The sequence below is a fragment of the Quercus suber genome, unplaced genomic scaffold (assembly GCF_002906115.3).
Source record: "Quercus suber isolate HL8 unplaced genomic scaffold, Cork oak 2.0 scaffold_23, whole genome shotgun sequence".
In the NCBI taxonomy this organism is placed as follows: Eukaryota; Viridiplantae; Streptophyta; class Magnoliopsida; order Fagales; family Fagaceae; genus Quercus; species Quercus suber.
Genome location: NW_027069488.1, coordinates 1,352,259 through 1,374,611, shown reverse-complemented (window position 1 = coordinate 1,374,611; position 22,353 = coordinate 1,352,259). Strand labels below are relative to the sequence as shown.

Genomic DNA, 22,353 nt, shown 5'->3' with positions numbered 1-22,353 from the left:
AACATATAAATCTAGGTCTATTAAAAAAAAGGACAAAGTTTGGCTACAACTTTATTCAATATTTTTTTATTGAATATGAATTTTGACAAATCTATTATTGGATTACGTAAATTTTCATATTATATCCTTGCAAAATTTTCAAAAAATTAAATATCAATAGTTATGTCATAAATCAATTATTTAGATTGTAAGTTTTTATAGTCTACAATTATGCATAAAAATAATATTATGGATTATATAGTAAATAACATCTGATTGTCATAAAAATTGACATGTGTCAAGAGCGTAAAGAACATTCAATCTAACGATTAGATTTTCAAAATATGTAAGAATACTAATTTTTTTTTTTAAATTGTAATTTTAGACTACAATCGATTTTGTAACTAAATTTTGTCCTTAAGAAAATAATTTTAGGACAATTTTGGGATTGTAAGAGTATTTAGTTTCATTGGTTTTTGAAAAGTTATGCCTAGAGCTAGAGCACTCATAAGTTTTTGGATTAGGATTTGAATTCCCATTCCCCTATACGGATACTAATTATTGCAAATTGATTTTCACAGATGAGAACAAAAATCTTTTTTATTTATTTTTTTGGTTGGTTTTGAAAAGAAAATTTTATTTCGCGTTTGAAAAAAATTAGAAAAGAAAACAAAATTTTGTTTGAATATGTGTTGATTTTACCCACCTACCCAATCCACCCTCGTGACCTATCCAGGCATCACTCCAAGCTCCAACCCTTATGCGAGAAGTGCAGAAATATTTTTTATTTTTATTTTAGAAGTCAATTATATATTTTATTTTATGTGTTATTAGTTAATTAGGCTATTAGTATTTTTTTTAGAGTTAAAAGTATTTTCGAAATTTAATAATTGAGTTTCTTTAAAATTATATTAAAATTAGGGTTAAGTCAAAGTATAAGCACTTTTGTACTCAAATGGAGACTATTTGCTTGAGTAATAAAATTTATTGTTGGAGATTTTCCTTCAATAACGCAGTGCTAATTAAATCCTAAAATGTAAAAACCGAGTCTAGGCAAGTCTAGATGTTAAAAGTATTTTCGAAATTTAATAATTGGGTTTTTTTAAAAGTAAATTAAAATTAGGGTGCAATTACTCTCATTCCTTTCACCAATTTTTTTTACTTTTCTCTTTTAATTTTTTCATTGAAATGTTCTAATTGAATATTACTTTTTTTTTTTTTTTAAACTCTCAAATTGAGAGCAATTCAACACAATGCAATACCATATGGTCCATATCTCAATCCGATGTTCTGTTGGAACTTAAAAGGTCTGTGTGCAATTGTTCTTCTGCTGTTTTTTTTTTTTTTTTTTTTTTTTTAAAAGGTCTGGGTGCAATTGTTCTTCTGCTGTTTTTTTTTTTTTTTTTTGGTGTTAACGAAGGTCTGGATTATAAAAAGAAAAAGAAAAGAAAGACTGGGTGCAAAAGAGAGAGAATTTGGAATTGGTTGGGAGATTAATAGGGAGTTGACTTGAAGGTGTGTGTCATTATATTTGGTGTTTGATAGACAAGTTCACCTCTGCCCTCTCACATCACCTGACGGCTGTAGCTGTAGGTTAGGCCTTAGACATCAAATCTTATCCACACCCATAAATTTTATATTGTCCCCTAAGGTACCTAACAGTAACAGCTTATCAATTATCAATTATTATTAAGGAAAAAAAAAGAAAAAAAAAAAGAAAAAAGCATAGGAGTGACACGAGGACCACTATGCTAAAGGATGACTCAGCTTAAAAGAAAAATATTGCATGCGACTGGTTGAATCCATAGACTAAGTTCAGACTTCTGGTTCTGTCTAGCATACTTAGTAAAATATGCCTTTATTTATACCATTTATTAGAGGGTCCTCATTTTTAGGCTGAACTTTATAATGTTTAAAAATACTCTCACTGATAAAGAGTAACTTATCTTAGAAATAAGGTGTGAGGTCATAAAACCCAAAAATATGCGTCCACCCTCAATACTGAGGCCTGAAGTCCATGATGAGGCCCATAGTCGCATATGAGGAAGGCAATAGTAATCATGGCTGCCCAGGGAACCGAGCCGAGGACAATTTTGTCCTCGACTAGCGAAGGTTGAGACTGATATAAAGAGACTTATCGACAAAAATAGTCTTCCAAAGTACCCAAGGGAAGAATATAAATACAACAAGCAAACACTATGGAGCATGGCGGCAGAGCAATTCTAGGAAAAGTCACAGCTTTCACATTAAATGCTTTACAATTAACACTCTAGCCGCATTAAATGTGGAAGTCATACTGGAGCAGTAGCTTTTTAGACTCACAGTTATTACCTAAGAGCTTTGGGAAGAGATGTTACAAAGATCAACAACAGTAAATCTGACATGCACGTGTATGGTAGAGATGAAAGAGGAAAGTAGTATATAAAAACGAATGAGCTCTGAGAAAATGGATCGAAATTTTGACCAGAGAAACGTCATAGCAACCTGAGCTAACTTTGTAACCATTGTCACTATCAGTCAAGAAATAAGAAGTGAAAGCTCCTCGGACTAGTGCCGATGATTGAATTACTTGCCCAAATCCATACTTGTTTTACTTATTCGTTCCTTAAATCACCTTCAACTGTTGTTACACTCTTTAAAGTCCAATTTTTCTACCCACTCTCTATAAATTTATTGTATTGGACTTGTTGGGCTTGAGTCCACCAATTTGGCCCCTACATAAGGTTAAAAATGTTAAATAACAAATTTCATTTCGAATTCAAAAAGAAAACTCCTAAAATTTAAGATTTTTTTTTTAAAAAAAATTTCATGTTCATTTTTTTATTATCTAAAATTTAGCGTTTTTTATTAATTTTTCATCTAAATAAAAGTAAAACACCTCAATTTAAAATTTTTTTTAAAAAAAAAAAAAAAAAAACCTAATAGCTTGTTTGGATGGATGAGGAGTAGTGGGGAATAGAGGAGAGAAATGAAGAGTAAGTTAAATTACTTTATTTGAATATTTTTTATGGGAGGAGGGGGAGGGATTCTAACTACTTCTAACCCCTCATTTTTAATTCCCCTAAATAGGAAAGATTTGGAGGGAGAGTAGAACATAGAAATGCTTGACCAAATGAATTACCAAATTTACTCTTATTATATTAATAAAATAACAAACTATGAAAAAACTAATTATTCCCCTTCTCCTTATTTAATTTTAAAAACACTAAATAAGGTGGAGAATAACCATTCCCTGTACTCTCCTCCCCGCTACTCTTCTCTCCTCTCATTAATGAAGGGTAACTTTTCTTAGAAATAGGGTTATAAATATCAAATAACAAACTTCATTTTGAATTTTTTTTTTTTAAAAAAAACTCCTAAAATTTAAGATTTTTTTCTTCCCCGTACATTTTTTTATTCCCTAAAATTTAGCATTTTTTATTCATTTTTCATTTGAATAAAAGTAAAACACCCCAATTTTAAAAAATAAAAATATAAAAAACTATGTTTTCAAACTTAGCCTTCTTTCCCCCTCAAGTTTATCTTATTTTTCTTATTCAAACTTTTCTCTATCTCAATACACCACTTTCAAATACAAGTTCAAAATATCTCTAAAATTTATCATTTTTATTTGTTTGAAAATTTTTTTTTAAAAAAATCAAATTATAATAAATGTAACTTTTATCCAAAAAAATAGAAAAACATCTGAGCACATACAATGTGTGTGCTTTGAGGTTAGTATCATATATTACACATAACTATGAATTTGTTAATAAAAACTCTTGTTTATTGTATAAAACAAAAATACCATGAAAAGTACATGTTTTTATTTTTTATTTTTTATATATATAATTAAACGTATTAAACATTTCCTGTATTATACTTATACAAAAATATTTCAACTTAATTTAATTTCAATACCTTTATTGAGAGTATAATTGTTTATTTTGTTAAGACATGCCATTATGTATAATAATTAAAATATCAAAATTCATATTTTTTTAGTTCTATATTTTATTATTTATATTAAACATCAACATTTTCATGCTTTTATTATACTCTTGAAAAATTTTCATTTGTAAATATGTTTCTATAATTTGAGTTATTAGATCTTATTGATATAATCTATATGCTGGATATAAAATAAACAAAAAATAATATTATTTTGAAATTGTAGTAACATGAGAAAATAAATAATTTTTTTTCCCTATTAAGTTACTGCATGAAAGAATATATTAAACTAAGGGTCGTCAATGGGCCGGGTCGGGCCGGCCCGGCCCATTTTTACTTGGCACATAGGCACAATGGGCTGGGCATAATAGGCTATTAACTAATTAATGGGCCGGGTCGGGTTAGGCCGAAAGAGAAAACCTTAGCCCATGACCCTGCCCATGGACAATGCCCATTTTGTTTTTAGCGAGTTGGGCTATCGAGTTGGGCCTAATGGGTCACCCATGGACTTGTGTTAGCATATTATTTTATTATTTTTATAAAGAAAGAATCAATTTTTTATAAGGAAACAATCAATCTATTTTTTTAAAGGAAAGAATTAAATAATTTAATACTTAATTACAAATTTTTTACAGTCAAATCTATTTAAATTTTTGTTTTGTTGATGAAAACCTATTTAATTTTTTATTTATTAAGGCTTTAAATAGTTTTTTATTTTTATTTTTTATCTTTAATAAAAAAAATATGTCAAATGGTTAATTCAAATTTGATAGACTACTAGAAAAATATATATTTAGTAAACTAAGTTTAGCACAATTACTTTGGATATCTTAGTGGTTGAGGGAGTTCTTTTAAGAAATTCCTCTATGATATCTCAAGATCAATCCTTCATACACTTCCTATATATTTTTGTTATGAATTATGAGTTATTAAACTAGGCTAATAGGTTAGGCCAACGAGCTGGGCAACGGGTTGGGCTACTGGGCTAGCCCACCGGGTACCCATGGGCATAAAAACTAGCACATGGCCTGACCCACTGGGCTAGTGGGCTACCCATGGGCCTCAATAACAACGGGCTGGGCCGCCTATTAGCCCGGTGGGCTGTCGGGTTTCTGGGTCAGGCTGTGGGCCATGAGCTATTTGATGACCCTTATATTAAACATTATGCCCTTCACTCACTTGTTATATACACAACTAGAATTTGAAGAAAAATATACACTAAATTTATTAAATTATTTTAAAATAATATAAGTACACTACTAAATCAAAATATAATATAAGAAATAACTTAACAATATAACCATTCTTTAGTCCCGAATTTTTCGTTCAAATTTGTAATATACCTGTATGTATGTCTACAAAAATATATGTTTTTTTCATTTTCCTTTTTTTATACTGTATTTCAACGAAGTTTTTTAAAATCTTGAGAAGAATGAAAAAAGATTGGATAAATTACATATTTGGTTCCTATCTTTTACATTATTTTTTAATTTAGTCTATAATTTTTCTATTGTGTTAATTTGGTCCCTAGCTTTTCAATGGTGTGTCAATTTTATCTCTGCTATTATCTCTTGAATGAAAAAATCTAACGTGTCAAATAGCCTAAATAAAAAAAAAAAAAAAAAAAAATTTGCCACATCAACCACCACTTGGTCTAACATATTAGTTTTTTTTTTTTTTTTTTTTTTTTGGGTAGAGAACACGTCAATTTAAAAAAAAAAAAAAAAAAAACCCAAATCAAATCTTTTTAATTTGATTCAGAATTTTGTTTATTTCATTAAACAGGGACAGTCACAATCCCATGTAAAACACTCTCCCTAAAATTCAAAATCTCTTCTCCTCCCTTCTCTATTCCAGTGGCTTCAGGTTCGTCCATCTCTCTCTGTCTCTGAGTAATCCAAATAACAATAAAACATTCCCAAACCCCTAATTCTTCCTCCACAATTCCCTATACCCATTTCTCTACTCCATAGTTTCATCACAAAATTGTCTTTCATGATATAAAATATCCATTCAATATGTTGGGTATTGAGAAAAAACAAAATTTTTTATTACGTTTTTTGAAAGTGGTAGTTTCGTATTGTGCTGTTTTCATTGTTATTGCTTGAGTGTTTGATTTGTTAACAGTTTTTGATTTGTCCATTGAATAAATTTTCTGGCTTTTCAATGTTTACACTCGCTGCATAATATCATGTGTCCTTAATTTATTTTGGTATGTTTCAAAAATACCACACATTAATAAAATTATGAAATATAATTAATGTGGATGTATCTTCTTCTTTTTTTTTTTTTTGTGTGCAAGAATGGATAAATTTTCTGTGGAAGTTCATCATGGTGGGAAACTTCTGAACAATCCAATTAGGTATGAGGGGGTTGCTATAAATTATTTTGATGGCTATGATCGTGATTATTGGTCTGCCCAAGAATTGAGAAATATGGTTGGGAGGTTAGGATATATGAGTTATGGTAAGTTGTGGTATAGGATGCCTATGGTGAGCTTGGAGGATGGTGGGCTTAGGCCTATAACTACTGACAATGATGATTTGGCTATAGGAATGGTAGATGCTGTTCAAGGCCATAAGGTGATAGAGTTGTATGTAGAGCATTGTCTGGACGTGCCTAACATAATTGATGATGTGGGAAATTTCACTCAATCTGTTGCAGCTATTGGTGGGGTTGGTTGTGATGCATCTTTTGATGATGTGTTTAAGGGATATGATTGTGATATGGATGAGGGTGATGATATAAACATTTCTGACAATTCTAAAGACTCAAGTGGTAGTGATGATGATGCTTTTGACAAGTTGATTTAGGCCAAGCAAGCGAAGAACGAGATAGTAACATGGCGACGGGGTCAAATGCCAAGATCATAACTAGTCTTAGTGACAATGACCAGCCTTAGGAATCTGAGTTGCTTCTAAGTATGGACGATGATGAAGACAACAATGCTATACCTCCTTATCCTGTGTTCATACCTCCTACAAACCCAAAACATACGTACTTTGTAAAGGGAACGTTGTTTATTTCACTTGAACAATTTAAGAATGCTGTAACTGATTATGCAGTTCATGGGGGCTGGGGTATTCGATTTAAAAAAAAAAATGAAAAAATTCAAGTGAGGGTAGTTTGTCAAGATGGGTGTAAGTGGATAGCATATGTTGCAAAGATGAGGGACGAAATGACATTTCAGATGAGAACATACTATGGTCGACATACTTGTACTAGGACTTTTAAGAATATGAGATGCACTAGTAAATGGTTGGGGAAGAAATTGGTGGGCGAGTTGAGTGACCACCCAAACATGACAAGTTCCACAATTATAAAAGGAGCTCAAGAAAAATATGTTGTTCACATTTCAAGGAGCAAAGCACATAGGGCAAAGGTTTGTGCACAAGACATGATTACTGGCAACCAAACAACACATTTTATCAACATTCGCGAATATTGTGCTGAGTTGTTGAGGACAAATAGAGGTAGTTCAGTCCTATTGAATGTGGTTACAGCTAACTTACCTATTGAGGAGATTGAGAGGCCTGGGAGGACATTATGTCCACAATTTCAGAGGTTGTATGTCTGTTTAGATGCATGTAAGAAGGGCTTTGTTGCATGTAGGCCTTTTATTGGTGTGGATGCATGCCATTTGAAGGGACACTATGGTGGCTAACTCATGACTGCTGTGGTTACAGACCCTAACGATCAATTGTTCCCTTTAGCATTTGCCGTTGTAGAAGTTGAGACGAAGGACTCGTGGACTTAGTTTATATTAAAGCTTATAAGTGATGTTAACACTGGTTCACAGTGTAGATTGACATTCATCTCTGATCAACAAAAGGTTTGTCCAAAATTTAACTTACTTTTAATGATGTTTGTTTATTCATAGTTTGTCCATTATTTATTTGTTGTTGATATGTGTTTATCTTGGTTATGTAGGGTTTAATACCCATATTTAAGGAGTTGATGCCTGGGGTGGACCATAGACTATGTGTTAGACATTTGTACAACAACTTTAAGAAGAAATATTTTGGCTTGATCTTAAGGGATATTTTTTGGAGGATAACTACTGCAACTTATTATAAGCAATGGGACAGGGCAATGAAAGAGATGAAATCAGTTAGCACGCAAGCATTTGAATGGGTTAGTGGTCATTCACCTTCATAGTGGTGTAAACATGCTTTTAGTGTGTATCTAAGTGTGATTCATTGACTAATAGCATGTGTGAATCATTCAACTTAGTTATTTTAGATTCTAGAGAGAAGCCAGTCATTCATTTGGTTGAAGATTTAAGATTGTATCTAATGAGAAAATTCCAATCATGCAAGGATCAGATGATAAAATCTAAAGATAAGTTGTGTAAAGTAACTAGAACGAAGTTAGAGAAGAACATAAATGATAGTGGTAATTGGATGTCAACATGGGCTGGAGATGACAAGTTTGAGGTGCATTATGGTGCAATGCAATTTATTGTTGTCTTGGCAGATAAATCTTGCACTTGTAGGAGGTGGGACTTGACTGGAGTGCCTTGTTGTCATGCAATCAGTTGTATTTTTTACAAAAAAGAGCATGTGGAGCTCTATGTCAACCAGTGCCTTAAGATGCAAACTTATGCAGCATGTTATGAGCCAATGGTCATGCCTATGAATGGGCCAGATATGTGGGAAGATGCTGGGTTTGAACCTGTGGGACTTCCATGCATGTTATGAGCCAATGGTCATGCCTATGAATGGGCCAGATATGTGGGAAGATGCTGGGTTTGAACCTGTGGGACTTCCACGTAAACAGAGACCTCCAGGTAGGCCTAACAAGCGTAGAAAGAAAGATGCTAATGAGTAGAGGCCATAATCTTCAAAACTAAGAAGGCGTCTAGTTATGAAGTGTCAATATTGTAAAGAGGTTGGTCATAACAAGAGGACATGCAAAGGAAAAGTTGGTGGCAATCAAAGGCAGCCTACTAGTCAACAACAGAGTAATTTCACATAGCCTACTATGGTATAATTTTAGTTACTACATAAAAGTGATATTTGCCATTCTTACTATCTTTAAAAAAAATTCAAACTATGATATACTGTGATATTTGTCTTTTATTGCTTTGATAGGGTGAGGGTGCAAGTGCAAGTGCAAGTGCTGGTGTTGGTGCTGGTGCTAGTGCTGATGCAAGCATAAATGCACATGCAAGTGCATATGAAAATCAGCCTTTACAGTCAATAATACCACCACATTTAGCAACAAGTGCGCAAGCACATTCGGAAGGTGGTGCAAATGCACAATCAACTGCAATTGCTACAGCCACAACATCTACCAATGCTGAAAATAGTCAGTCAGATCCACTACCATGAGGTAAAAAGCTGAAGAAGCCTAGGAGAAAAGCAATTGATACACCTGTGGGCAAAATAAAGCCTTGGGTCAGCAATGTACCACTTCCAGAAATATGGGGTCCACCACCTTCATGGAAAAGAAACTCTTCTATAACCAAAGAAACATTGATGGCTGCTAGTCAAACTGCAAGGTATAGGGAGACATTCAACATACTTGGTAGTCAGGAATCAGTTGATGCACCACCATCATTTAGGAGAGAAAGTGAGAATGGAAAGAAAGGAAGTCGTGGCTAATCATGAAATATGTTCATTTTGTAGACATGTTGGAATTTTATTTATTTTCAGTTATGTTCTACTATACCCAAGGTTTTTTTTTTTTTTTTTTGTCATTTATATTTTCCTTATTGTATTTGCAATTTGGTACTTCTTAATGCCAAAAGATATGGATGATTGCCAACAAATTTGAATGGATGCTATTGTTTAGTGTCATTTTATGATACCCAGGTTTTTATATATCATGTCCATTATTTTCCTTATTGGACCTCATTTTCCTAATCATAGAGAAGGTACTCTACTTGTAATGGGTTCACAATCTTCCTATTGGTCCCCAATCCCTTCATTATATCAGTAAAACTTCTTGCTGTCCACTATGTTACTGTCCACTGTCCAGCTAATTTGTTACAAACCTATTCAATTCTTCAGCAGTGAGAAGATAATTTCAGCATATAATACTTTCTATGCAGTACATAACAGGTTTAAAAAGTTATATATAAGGGAGAGTTCCAATCAGACAAAGCCTTCTTATGGTACATGAGATATATTTGTTAGATGTGAAAAGTTTGTTGTCATTATCATGGTCATTATGATTACAATCAGTAAACTTCTTCATCCCACTACACAATTGTCTCACTTTATGAGATTGAATCTGATTCCTGAAATTCGAAATGGTTTAGTCCTTTCTTTATCCAACAAAATGATTCATTCTGATTGTATCACAGGTTTTATACAACAAAATCATTCTACACTTAAGGGGAAAAAAATCCAATGAATTCATATGAAGAGCAATAATTTATTCAAACAATTGGGTATCAAGAAAATTTTATTTAAACGAAGGAAAGTTCAAACACATCGGTACACAAAACAAGATAAAAAAGAGAACACAACAAAACAAATCTATCTACAAAAGACCAAGAGGCCTCCTCTGATGCCAACTTTCTTTGCTCTGCCACAATAATAGGTAGGATCTGCAAATCTTCAAAAAAGAGCAGTAGCTTTACATAACTTGTTAAGATCACTATTGCATTCCTTCCCTAGTTACTTTTTCTCATATAGCTTCAGAACAAAAATACTTCACTCCAACTAGTCAAAAGGATGTCTACTTAAATCCAAAGCTCCTTAAGGCTAAATGAAGCTTCTCTCACAGCAAGCAGAATGATCGTTGTTTTATGAGATAAGTCTAGCTAAAGTCACAGCCGAGTAAAGAGGTCTGCCATTTCTTGCTTTACACAAAATACCACCTCTGTCTTCCTTTGTTGCTCCTATATCCACGAGTATAGAATTGCTTGAAAATCTAGGAAAAAAAGTGTCATAAAAGGACCTTTAATGACATTAAATTAAAGCAAAAGCAGATGAGTAGTTTTAAACAAAATTATGGTTGCACTACTACTTCCAATTTACCTCCATTTATATGTTGTCATTGATCAAAGACTAATAATAGCTAAGGTTCTTAGCTAGAAAATTTCAAAAGCATTCCAAAGTATTAAAGAAAATCAAGAAATAAACACAATTATAACGAGAACAAATTGTTCCCAATATATTGCTCTTAAAATACTAGCACAAGGAAAATTAAGAATGAATATATCCTAAATAAGTGAGGGTTGTTCAAAATTAGAGGGTTACCTTAAGAGTTTTCACAAAAAAGCAGGTTGAGGGTTGCCAAGAGTCTTATAGTTCAACTAGAATCTCTTGATGATGTTTTCAGAAACTTAATGTTGCCACACAAAACACTTGCCATAACTTGATTATAAGAACCTATGTTTTTAATTTAAAAAAAATTATAAAACTTAATCATAAGAAGTAGATGCCCCAAAAATGATTCAATTGATAAACAAATCATGTAATATCAATGGCCACCATTTTTTTTTCCACAACAAATTTCACTATTGCATTATTGATCATGTTATATATTCTGATTTGGGTGCTCACTAGCATAATGCTGTTATATGTTTTTTGAGTTAGATTTTAGGTTCTAAGTTTATTTATTTTTTAAATTCAATATTAGAGTGAAGGAATTTTAAACTTGAATAGAAATGCAAAGAAGCATCAATTAAACTATAAGGTCCTTCACTTCATTGTAAAGTTTAACTTGTGAATAAAGTGTAAATTATAACCAAAAAAAAAAACATTTTTATTCTTAAAATTTCTTTCGCATATCTTCCATCATATAAATGCTTAAATAGAGCATTCATCCAAGACTTCAAATGAACTTTGCAATTGAAAATTCTTCTCCAAAAAAAAAAAAAATTGCAATTGAAAATAAATTATTTTAACAAGAAACAGATTCTATAATGGCCTAGAGGAGTTGAGGTTGTCGCAAAGGGAACACATAAAAGTCCGGTTATTTATTGAGAACCCAATAAAGTCTGATAAATCTCACTTAACCAATAAATCCATCTGAACTCAACAGGTCAACCAATCCGATTCCATGTGTGCTTTGATTGGGTTCTAAATTTTTTGAAAGCTCGGGATAGACAAGATTTTCAATCCAAATGACTTAAATCAATTGAATTTATATTAGATTTTGAGATTCTAAACAATTCATTAATCCAATTTATTTTTACATTTTGAGAGTTAACTTTGATGAGGTTGAAATATGATCAATTGAGTAAATATATGATCAATTGATTAAATTGTAATTATTTAACGCATATTAAATCAACATAGTTAAATTAAAACTCAATTTTTATAACAAAATTGTCTCAACCCAACTAAGTCAATCTAATTCATCCCTAAGAAAAGCATCTGACACATCCGTTCTACAATAGTTTGAGGAAAGGGAATAGAAGAGAGGAGAAAAAGTATAAAGGAAAAAAAATGGGTGCAAGTAATAGATTTTTTTAATTAAATTTAACTTATTTTCTTTTCTCTCATTTGGTTCCTCAATTATCATTAATTTTCATTTCAAAAGGAAAATGATTAGGATAAACTACCAATTATAATATTTTTTTTATTAATTTTAAAAAGAATCATGTTAACAAAGGATCTTGTAATTCTTGTTAATAAGAGGCTTGTATGATACGAGAGATCAAACACATATTTTTAATTTTTAAACAAAGTATTTTTATATATATTTTTTTTCACAAAAAATTTAAAAGCTATTATTTAAATATGCATATACCAAACGGGTCCTGAAATATATAAACTGCATTTATTGTTCTAGAAATATAGCTCATATAATCAATTAACATTTCCCTTTCAAAAAATATATATATATAAATTGACATCACAAAATTCACAATTAATTTTTTTTTTTAATACATATTAAATCCTCCACTTTCTTCCCTTTTCAAATTCCCCCAGTTTGGGGGGATTTTAACTAAACGAGGGGTTTGGAAACAAGAGTTAAGTTTCCCAATTATACAAATCAATCAGGAAAAAATCAAGCATATTATCCCTAGCAATTTATTATATGAAATGTGCAATGCAGCTTCTATTATTAAAAAAAAAAACTAAATCTTTTAGACAATCCAAAAAGGAGATTAAACAATTAAAGAACAATTTCAAATATAATGTTAAATGATTGCTCCGAAATAAACATTTAAAATAAATAAATGGGCCTATAAAAAAAATCAAAGGGAAAATAAAGATATAATTAAAAAAAAAAAAAAAAGGCCATGTGGGGAAGATGATTGTTGAAAATATCAACGGTAAAGATGAAACACAACTGCCCACCTTCCCCAGATCAATGTTGCAGAGAACTCTTTCGGACACAGTGCACTTTTTGTTGCACAACGCCGATACACACAATCCCTGCTTTAACTAAAACAACAAAACCTTTGTGTTTTATTTATATACAAACTAAGATTAAACATTAAAACAGACATTTGAAGCAAAACCCATAACACAGAAAATAGAGAGAGACAGAGAGAGACCTAAGAGGCTGAGTGAGTGTTTGGGGTATATATAGATAGGTGAAGGGATAAGCTACGATTAGGGTTTTGTGTGTTATGGAGCATGAGGAGGTAATTACTAAAGTACCCTTTTCTGTGGTCATTTTTTTATTGGAGCGGGCAAGAATGGGCTTGGACTTTGACTCGGCCTGCTTAAAATGTTTCCGGGCTTATTTTTTACATTTTAATTTTATTTTTGGGAAATTATTATTATTATTATTATTGGTAATATGGCTTTGCAAATATTGAGTAATTGTAAATGAGTCTGTTACAAAAAAGCTACTAGCATAGTCTCATAAAAAACCAGCAAGTTCTCCACCACATGCGGTAGGTTATCAAAATACAAATAGTCATTAGATTGGTTAGTTCTTAACTTAGCAAATGCATCAATACACTAGTTTACTTCTTTAAAATATGTTGAACTTTAAATATGTGGAAATTTTTCAAGGAATGGTTGTACATTAAAGTATTATTTTATATTAATTCCCTTAAAAAAAAAAGAAAAAGAAAAGAAGAAGTAAAAAACAAAATATTAGTTTATGGGTTTATGCAATTTTTTTGTTTTGTTGACGAAATGGCTTTATGCACTTATTATATGAGTAGTGCACCCCATTATGACTATGTCTCTTAATCTCCCACGAATTAGAGGATGAAGTGAATATTAGAAATATATATTGGGGTATTTTTGGTGAGTACAGGGAAGTGAAAGCTTTGCCAATTTATTTATTTTTAATTATTATTATTATTGTTGTCGTAGTGGCTGTTGTTGTGGGAGGTCAGTAGAATTGGTACCATTGGGCCTGGTCCAAGCAACATAAAGACCCAATTACCAACTAAATTGACACAAGTAGGCCCAAGAGGACCGAAGGAGAAGCCTTTAGCTGAAGGGCATTTTTGCCCCGGGAGGTGCTTGGACGAAGATCACTCGAAGAAAGCAAGATGAAAACTATATGAGGTTGGGGCATGTGACTCGAGGGAGACAATAATGACTAGAATGGATAAGGTCAAGGGGAAGTTTCTCAAAAAAGCATCTATCACTTTCACATTAAATGCACTGCACCAATCATACTAGTCGCATTAATGGCTAAATGACACTTAAACAGTGCCAACAAAGAATGTAATCTACTTAACATGGCCTCAAAAGGAAGAATGGAACAAGTATTCTGAAGGAGGGTCAACAACCCTCTATGTGAAAGATCAAGATCGAAGCAGAAGCACTATAAAAGATAAGAGATCTCCAATGAACAGGGATCAGATCCCTACTATCAGAGAGAGAAAATACTTATATTTGTAATCTATCAAGTGTAAAAAGCTCTTCGGCCATTCTAAGGAAGATAAATCAAACATATTATCCTTAAAAAACTAGTTTAAACCCAATTATATTGTTTTTTTTAAAAAAAAAAATTTAAATTTAAAATTTAAATTTATTTATCTTTGAATCAAAATCTACCTTTTTAGGAGTCCAAGAGTTGGTCCAAAAACTCATCTCTACAAATTAATTGTGATGAACATTGATCCAAGCCCAATCATCTTTTGGGTCTTGAATTTTTGACCCATACAATTATTATTATTATTATTATTATTATTATTATTATTATTATTATTATTATATGAACACTTTGCCGATTCCAATTATAAGATGGAAAAGTTCAAGTATAAAGTATTAAAAATAATTCAATTCTTGGTTATCAATTGGAGGGGATCTTTTTTCATGGAAGAAAAAACGTAAACGTAACATTTGAAAGCAAGATCCATTTTTATAAAATGTTTGTTTCTTTTCTATATAATGTTAGTTTTCATAACAAATCCAAAATTTCAAGAGGATTTTCATAAAAGGATTGCTGCCACGGTAATAAAACAGTATCCTCTACCTCCATCTTTCTAAAAGCAAACTAAATGCGGCTACCTTCACCTTTCTTCAGAACATACCATAAAGAAGCACAGTTTTATTGGACTGTGGTGGTTAGCGGAGTTATCTTTACCCCTTATCGGAACATAGGTAGTAGTGGGTGTACACAGAAAGTCTCATCATCTAATTTTAAGTCATAAATCATGTAATACACACTTCAACCATGACTGAAAATTAAAGCCTAAAAAGCCTGTAAGGTTGCCTAAAATTTTAAGCATTAAACGAATTCTATTATTGAGGAAGAAGAAACTCTTTACAAGCATGCCTCAAATATTCCTTTGCAAGCCAAAGACATATTCCAAATCACACATTTAAGAATCCAAAAAATTAAATCTTTTCATATCATGATATAAAAGAAATCCATGGATATTCGATACTATAAAAAGGCAGACTCAATACGCACAAAACAGTTGTGAAATACATACACATAAGTTAAGAAAACATGGGAATTGGAGAAATAGAAATGAGCCTAATGCACCAAAAATCACTGTTCTGTTTCTCACACGGTTATTTTCAGAAACAATTCCACTGCCAGTTCATGACTGAAGTAAGAAGATGCAAGCCCAAAACCAAATACCACAATATGGAACCATGAAGCAAATAGCAACCTACAGGCCCTGATCAATCAGGTAATCCCCCAACCTCTCGACAATTATGTTACACTGTCCAGGGGTCAAAGGTTCATCATATATACCAAAAATCAAAGCTTGGCCGGTTTTCTTCACAGTGATACCACCAGCACCCTGCATAGCAAATTGACCAACAAAACTATAAATATATATATAAAAATGCAACAATAAAAATATATAATTTTGGCCAAAGCAAGAATAAGAATAAAGGAGAGGAAGCACTTATAATTGAATGCGACCACATGAACCATTACTTAATGTGAAATTTAGCTGGCATGCATCAAACTAAATATGACAAGCAAAGTCACCCCACGAAAAGAATTAAAAATGCTAGTGAAAATTCTGGATTGTAAACTATTTCTCATAAAGATTTTATTCAGCAACTTTTTCTCAGTATTATTAGAAATTTCACCCTTCATTAGGAATCCAATTTGGAAAGTGGTGGGGCTTTGAAATAGGATTATGAGGAATCCTTTTTGTAAAAGGCATGGGGTTTGGTACTCACTTATGAATGGGGCCGCCGCCCTTGTGGACTGATTATGCAAACTTCATCATCAAAAGAAAAATGAAAAAGGAAATCAGGACATGTTTATAGATCCAATAGTACTCAAGGACAACTCATGTCTTCAAAGAACTTGCTCTTGCTTTATGAAAGTAAAGCAAAAGCAATTTGAATTCAATGTGTTGGTGTGGTGTCCTTGTCTGTCTGCACAAGAGACTGTTATTGACAGGGACTAGCAAATTGTGAGCAACGATGACTAGGAATAATAGAGATGGTCCCACATATGAGATTCATTTGCTCTATTATTATTGTTTTAAGGGGTAGCCAGGTACATGATTGATGGTTCACAATAACCTTAAAGTAGAAGATAAAGCTCTCAATTGAGTCTTTCAGGGACATTACGGGGTGCATATAAGAAATTATAAGTCAAAAGTTGCATAAGAAGTCAAGAGTCCATGACAAGGTGCATGTAAGGGGTCCATATAATAATTTGAAAGTCAAAAGGTGAAACAACCATGAGTCCATGAGGCACAGTAATTATGACCAAGTTCGTATAAGAAATTGTATAACCTTAGCCACACATTGAAAAATCATTATACACTCAATAAATGAAAACAGAAGAATAGGTAAGATTTTATCAATAATGTTTCAATGGGTCTTGAACCACCACCTCACCCTCCACCAAGCACTTATATAAGGGGAGGAGGTGCTGGTTGAGATAGAGCTCATTGGATTATTAAACGAACAACTAATATTGGGAAAAGATAGAAATCCAGAACAGCCAGAGTAATGAGAATCCAATAAAAGGCCAATACCAAAAAAAAAAAAGATACCTAAAAACATATTAAGACACACAGAGCAAAGTAAAAATCAACTAAGCATTGTCTACGGGTAATGAACCTGGGTATTATCAAGGAATCAGTTAGGGATCTCAACAATGTAATTATTATGACTAATTGGCAGATTACAATATATGAAAACATACTACAAGGACTCAAGATACAAGTGTTGTGTGCAAGCATGGGCTCAGGAGTTGAGGCTTTCCAATCCCAATCTTGTAGCATGGCAAGGAAATTTATTTGAAGCATCCAATTTTATTTCATCTATGCATCAAGGAAAGGCAAGTTCCTACATAATATATCTTATAGAGTACTTAACCCCTATTGCCAATATTTTATAAGGTCTACATTATTTCCGAGTGTCACATAACATGGGTGTGGAACTACGGTATGCGCTAAGATGCCCCTAATGTTTCTGCATACTTTTAACAACTAATCTTATACAGCTACTATATGAAGATTTTATACAAAATAGCTCAAACAATAATAACATTATTATCATCAATTATCAACCACCGTAAGAGAAACATAAAAATGAAAGGGGGGTAAAAAGAATGAAAAGAGCATACAACACCTTTCATGAATAACAGCTACTGCCTCAAGATCAACAAAAGAATTAAGGTAAAACCATCAATCATAAACAAATGTAAAAGAAACAATGAAAGAAAAACGGGAGGATTAATAGAGCTTAAAAAAACACCTTCTTCCCACGAATAACAGCTCCAGGCTCTCCCTGAATAACCATGTACTTTGTGCCACCAAGATGTAGCCCAGTTGGGGCAAGAGAGCCAGGTTCATCAAAATCTTTTATGATGGCAGCAACTTCTTCCGGCTTGAACTGCAAAAAAACTCACCGTTAGTTTGCAGCTACATCTAGATTTTACAATAGAAGAAAAGAAAGCATATCCTAAAAGTATAAAATATGCTTGAAATGTAAAACCGACTTTAATCTCTCTATTCTAAGCCCTTTCATGCATAAAAAGTTACCAAAAAGGTCGCGAATCCAGCAATAAAAACATGGAAGCTTAAATGGTACAACTCAGAATCAATTTTGAATCAGAAACCAATATCACCATCCGATTTTTATCACCAACAACAAATCCTTAGTCCAAAAACAACGGGGTCAGCTATGGACTCTTAATAGATTAATTGGGTCGTTCACATGAAAGTAAAATTTTCCAGGCCATAAAGAGATACCCAACTCGTAGATAAACTAATACAAAGTCCAAAAGCAAATCAATGTGGTAATTATCGACATTACCATAGCAAACTCATTGATTCGTCCAAAACTGCATTAATTTCATATGAATCTGCGTGTATTTTCATACAAATCAATCGCGAATAAAAGCATTCCCTAATGCCTTTGATCTAGTCATTCATATTACTTGTTCATCCACGCAACTAAGCTTAATTCGACGGTCAAACCAGTTTAGTCAACCAATCCATTATCGGGGACCAAATCAATACAAAGAAAAAAACAAAATCGTAAAATTCAAAATTTTCCTCTCCAATCCAACGAATTTCACCGAAAAATCCCGAATCCAAAACCTAAAATTTCAACAGATTCAAAATCAAATCACATTTATTCCATCCAAATCAATTGCGGAACTACAGTGACATCCAGATCCTCAAGAAATGAGACGGATCAAGGTATAAAACATTTTCCTGATAAAATTTACCGAGAAAACAAACAGATTCAAAAACACCAATCCTCCACATAGATCAATTTAAAAATAAAAAAAAGAAAAAAAAAATTCAGAAAAATAAAAATCGAACAACTGAAACAACCAGATCTAACCGAATTCTGAAAATCAAAACCAAAAAAATCTGAAAGATTAGAGAGAGAGAGAGAGAGAGAGAGAGGACCTGAGGGAAGGTGGCGCTCTGGGCCCAGACGCTGCCGTCGTGGCCGATGATGGCCGCGGCGGTGAGATGCTGACCCTCGATGTCGCACATCAGATGATCATCAACGTAGGTCTGCCACGACATCTTTTCAATCTCAAAAATCAAATCCTCACCGTTGATTTCTTTCTTAATTAATTAATTAATTTTTTTTTTAAAGTTTCAAAATTCTCTTATCTCTCTCTCTCTCTAGAGTGAGCTGCAGGGTTATTTTGGTTTAAAGGAGAAAGGTATAAATAGTGAGAACGGAAGGGGCGATTGGTAGAGAGAGAATATGGTGTGGGGCCCACTTAAGAGGACCGTTATGATTAGGACCAGTCGGTGATGTAATCTCAGCCCTACGTTTTACAGGCATGATTGAATGAGTGCCGTTCACGTTCTCAAAAAGAGACTGCTTTTTTCTATCAATGTTAGATCTCCATCTTCTACCGTACATGTGGAAACGTGGTCGCTTCTTCTTTTTCTTTTCTGTTTTTAAAAAAAAAAAAAAAAAAAAAAAAAAAAAAAAAAAAAAAAAAAAAAAAAATTTTACCTCTAAAGCTTCGTTGTAAATTCTAGGTCAAATCTGATAATATTTTTTTTATTGACCGAAAAATTTGGGTATAAAAAGTTGTAAAATGTTTTATTTCAATAGAATTTTGAAAAATATTTTTTAATCTTGGCTTGCACAAACTCTCTCTCTCTCTCTCTCTCTCTCTCTCTCTCTCCTAATTTGGCTCGCACAAACCCTCCATCTCTTCTATCTTTCTTTCTCTTACATAAGGATTCTAGGGGCACAATTTCTGAATGTCACATGTTAATGATGGTTTTGTAATTATAGTGGTAGTGTACTCCGATATAGTGCTTGTTGCACTAGTTGACATTTTTTTTTTGGTAAATTCGATCGGGGTTTATACTAACCTTGTGAGTTGTGAGATAAGAAAACGTTTTCATTAACGTCTTTTAACTTGGCTTGTACAAACCCTCCATCCCTCCTGTCTCTCTTTCTCTCACATATGGATCCCGGGTCACAATGTCAAATGCTAACAATGGTTATCATCCTTGAAAAACAACAGTTTGAAATTATAATGGTTGTACGCCCCAATATGGTGGTTGTTGCGCTAATCAAGTTTTATATAGTTTTGGGTGAATCCAATTGGGTTAGCACCAACCTCGGGAGTTTTACATGGTGATTGATTAGGTTGTGAAATAAGAAAATGTTTGCATTTTACGTCATAAAAAACATCTGAAAATCTTTTTTTTTGCAACCATTTGAGATAATACAACCAAACAATATATATATATATATATATATTGTGTATGTGAGATTCGAATCCATATTCATGTGGAGTTGTGATGTGCCTTTATGTTAGAACATTTTTCTTTCTCCCTTGTGCGTGTGTTTGTTTCTCAAAAAAAAAAAAAAATCATTTTTTTTTGAGAGTTTCAACTTATGGCGTCCGCTTCTAATGATAGTTATTTATCATCAGACCAAGACACCAATTAGTTTTTGGTGTAGGCGAGAATTGAACTTCAAATATCTTATACAACCATAAGCAGTGGCGGAGCCAGAAATTTAGGTCAGGGGGGGCAAGATTAAAAGACAAGATTGGAAGTAAAAAATTAATCTAAAAAAATTAATCAATATTAATAACAAAATAAATACAATTTATGGTTAAGAATAATCAAATTAAGAGATCATTATAAATACAAAGAGTTTAAACATATAATTTGGATTATAAATTTATGGTTAATAATAGTCAAATCAAGAGATCCATCTAAATATAAATAGTTTAAACATATAATTTGATTCTTCAAAAAATTAAATAAATAAATAAATCAAAGCAAAAGTATTAAGAGTATGCATATCTATGAATATTTGAATGTGTGATTTAAAAGCCCAACTTGAATGCTTTTAAAAACTCCATAGAAACTCTGAGATCCAAAGAAAGAGGATGGTATGAAAAGAATTTTTTTTCTTTTTGATGGGAGGCATGCTTTGTTTGCATTATATATACTTTTTTTTCCCAGAGTTCTATGCTAGTACTGATTTCTATTCTAGCAAAGTTGTTTTTTTTTTTTTTTTTTTTAATCATTACCAAGTGGTACCTGCATTTTTATATTATGAGAAATTTTGGTGCCACACCTAATTACACAACCTTACCCACAACTGCCCATGTGGCAAGTTGTGGTTGGTAGAAGGGTGATGGTGGGTCCATATGAAGACACCTCTCCACTAACCAAAACTCGCCACATGGACGAGTTGTGAACAAAGTTGTGTAATTGAGCGTGGCACCAGAATTTTTCTTATTTTATAGTTGTAAAATTGTAGTACGTTTTTGTTTAGTCCATCAAGTTTTTGTGTTCAGACTACTATTCAATGCATCAATGCAGAGTTTTTTATTTTATTTTATTTTATTATTTTTTTTAAAAATCATTACTAAGTGGGACTCATTGATTTTATATATAGAATTGTACTAGGAGTAGAAGTCTACTACTACTAGGAGCTAGAAAGGTAACGTGAATTGTTTTTGTGTTCATAGATATTTTTTTTATCTTTTGTGCGCCGCCCGGGGGGGGGGGGAATAAGGTATTTCAAGTTATTATTAGTCAAAAAAATTTGAAAGTTCAGAGGGGGCAGGTGCCCCCCTGCCCCTTCTGACCATAAGAGACTTTACTAGTTGGTGCAAAATTATTTTTATAGAGTAAAATTTAAGTATAGTTATTGTAATTCTACCTTAAGTTTTTTAATGGAATTAAACCAAATGATTGAATTGAATAATCAAATAAACGAAATGACGTTGTTATCATTTTCAGTAACAAATAAATTAAAAAAAAAAAAAGTTGTGGACTTTTTTTTTTGGGGTAGTGCTAGCATTGTATATTAACCCAAAGATTGCGGAGTTACCATAAAAAGAAAAAATTCATTATTTTTTTAAAACTTTTGGGTCCCAGATGAGTTGTGAGGATAATATTGAACGGTCCTATCTTTGTTTTTTTTTTTTTGGTGAGAAGAGTACGGTCCTATCAATTATGATAGATTCTAATACAACGGTCGTATCAAACATGTATGATTTCATATTTCTAATTTTTGCGTTTAGCTTAAGCTAAAGGTCTACATGACTCCCATTAAAAAAAAAAAGAAAAAAAAAAAAAGAAAAAGGTCCTACGCTACTTGGCTATGAAAAAGAAAAATTCTCGGA

The 22,353-nt window shown here is 32.4% G+C and overlaps 2 protein-coding genes, 1 long non-coding RNA gene and 1 other non-coding gene across 5 annotated transcripts; 2 read left to right on the top strand and 2 right to left on the bottom strand.

Moving 5' to 3' along the window:
• Positions 1 to 5,639: 5,639 nt before the first annotated feature.
• Positions 5,640 to 8,591, top strand: LOC111996924 (uncharacterized). 2 transcript variants are annotated; one of them, XM_065765314.1, is made up of 3 exons: positions 5,640 to 5,775; positions 6,212 to 7,741; positions 7,840 to 8,591. In XM_065765314.1, the coding sequence occupies exon 2, from the start codon at positions 6,213 to 6,215 to the stop codon at positions 6,720 to 6,722; it is 510 nt and encodes a 169-aa protein (XP_065621386.1). In that variant the 5' UTR covers positions 5,640 to 5,775; position 6,212; the 3' UTR covers positions 6,723 to 7,741; positions 7,840 to 8,591. The 2 variants fall into 2 exon arrangements, with proteins under 2 accessions (XP_065621386.1, XP_065621383.1); XM_065765311.1 differs by having other exon boundaries at positions 5,640 to 7,741.
• Positions 8,592 to 8,604: 13 nt separating this feature from the next.
• On the top strand, positions 8,605 to 9,876 carry LOC136064077 (uncharacterized). The gene is made up of 2 exons (XR_010625730.1): positions 8,605 to 8,895; positions 9,003 to 9,876. It is a non-coding gene; the product is annotated as an uncharacterized LOC136064077 (long non-coding RNA).
• Positions 9,877 to 13,112: 3,236 nt separating this feature from the next.
• On the bottom strand, positions 13,113 to 13,257 carry LOC111988349 (small nucleolar RNA snoR135). The gene has a single exon (XR_002880418.2). It is a non-coding gene; the product is annotated as a small nucleolar RNA snoR135 (small nucleolar RNA).
• Positions 13,258 to 15,609: 2,352 nt separating this feature from the next.
• On the bottom strand, positions 15,610 to 19,398 carry LOC111996905 (profilin-4). Its single transcript, XM_024028947.2, has 3 exons — positions 19,136 to 19,398; positions 17,970 to 18,107; positions 15,610 to 16,042 (listed from the first exon to the last, which is right to left on the bottom strand). The coding sequence occupies exons 1-3, from the start codon at positions 19,256 to 19,258 to the stop codon at positions 15,908 to 15,910; spliced, it is 396 nt and encodes a 131-aa protein (XP_023884715.1). The 5' UTR covers positions 19,259 to 19,398; the 3' UTR covers positions 15,610 to 15,907.
• Positions 19,399 to 22,353: the final 2,955 nt, after the last annotated feature.

Coding starts and splice junctions, on each gene's coding strand:
- LOC111996924 (XM_065765314.1), top strand. CDS start 6,213: ATGGATAAATTTTCTGTGGAAGTTCATCATGGTGGGAAACTTCTGAAC.
- LOC111996905 (XM_024028947.2), bottom strand. CDS start 19,258: ATGTCGTGGCAGACCTACGTTGATGATCATCTGATGTGCGACATCGAG. Junction 18,108..19,135: donor AGAGCGCCACCTTCCCTCAG/GTCCTCTCTCTC, acceptor GTTTTTTTGCAG/TTCAAGCCGGAAGAAGTTGC. Junction 16,043..17,969: donor CTGTTATTCGTGGGAAGAAG/GTGTTTTTTTAA, acceptor TTTGCTATGCAG/GGTGCTGGTGGTATCACTGT.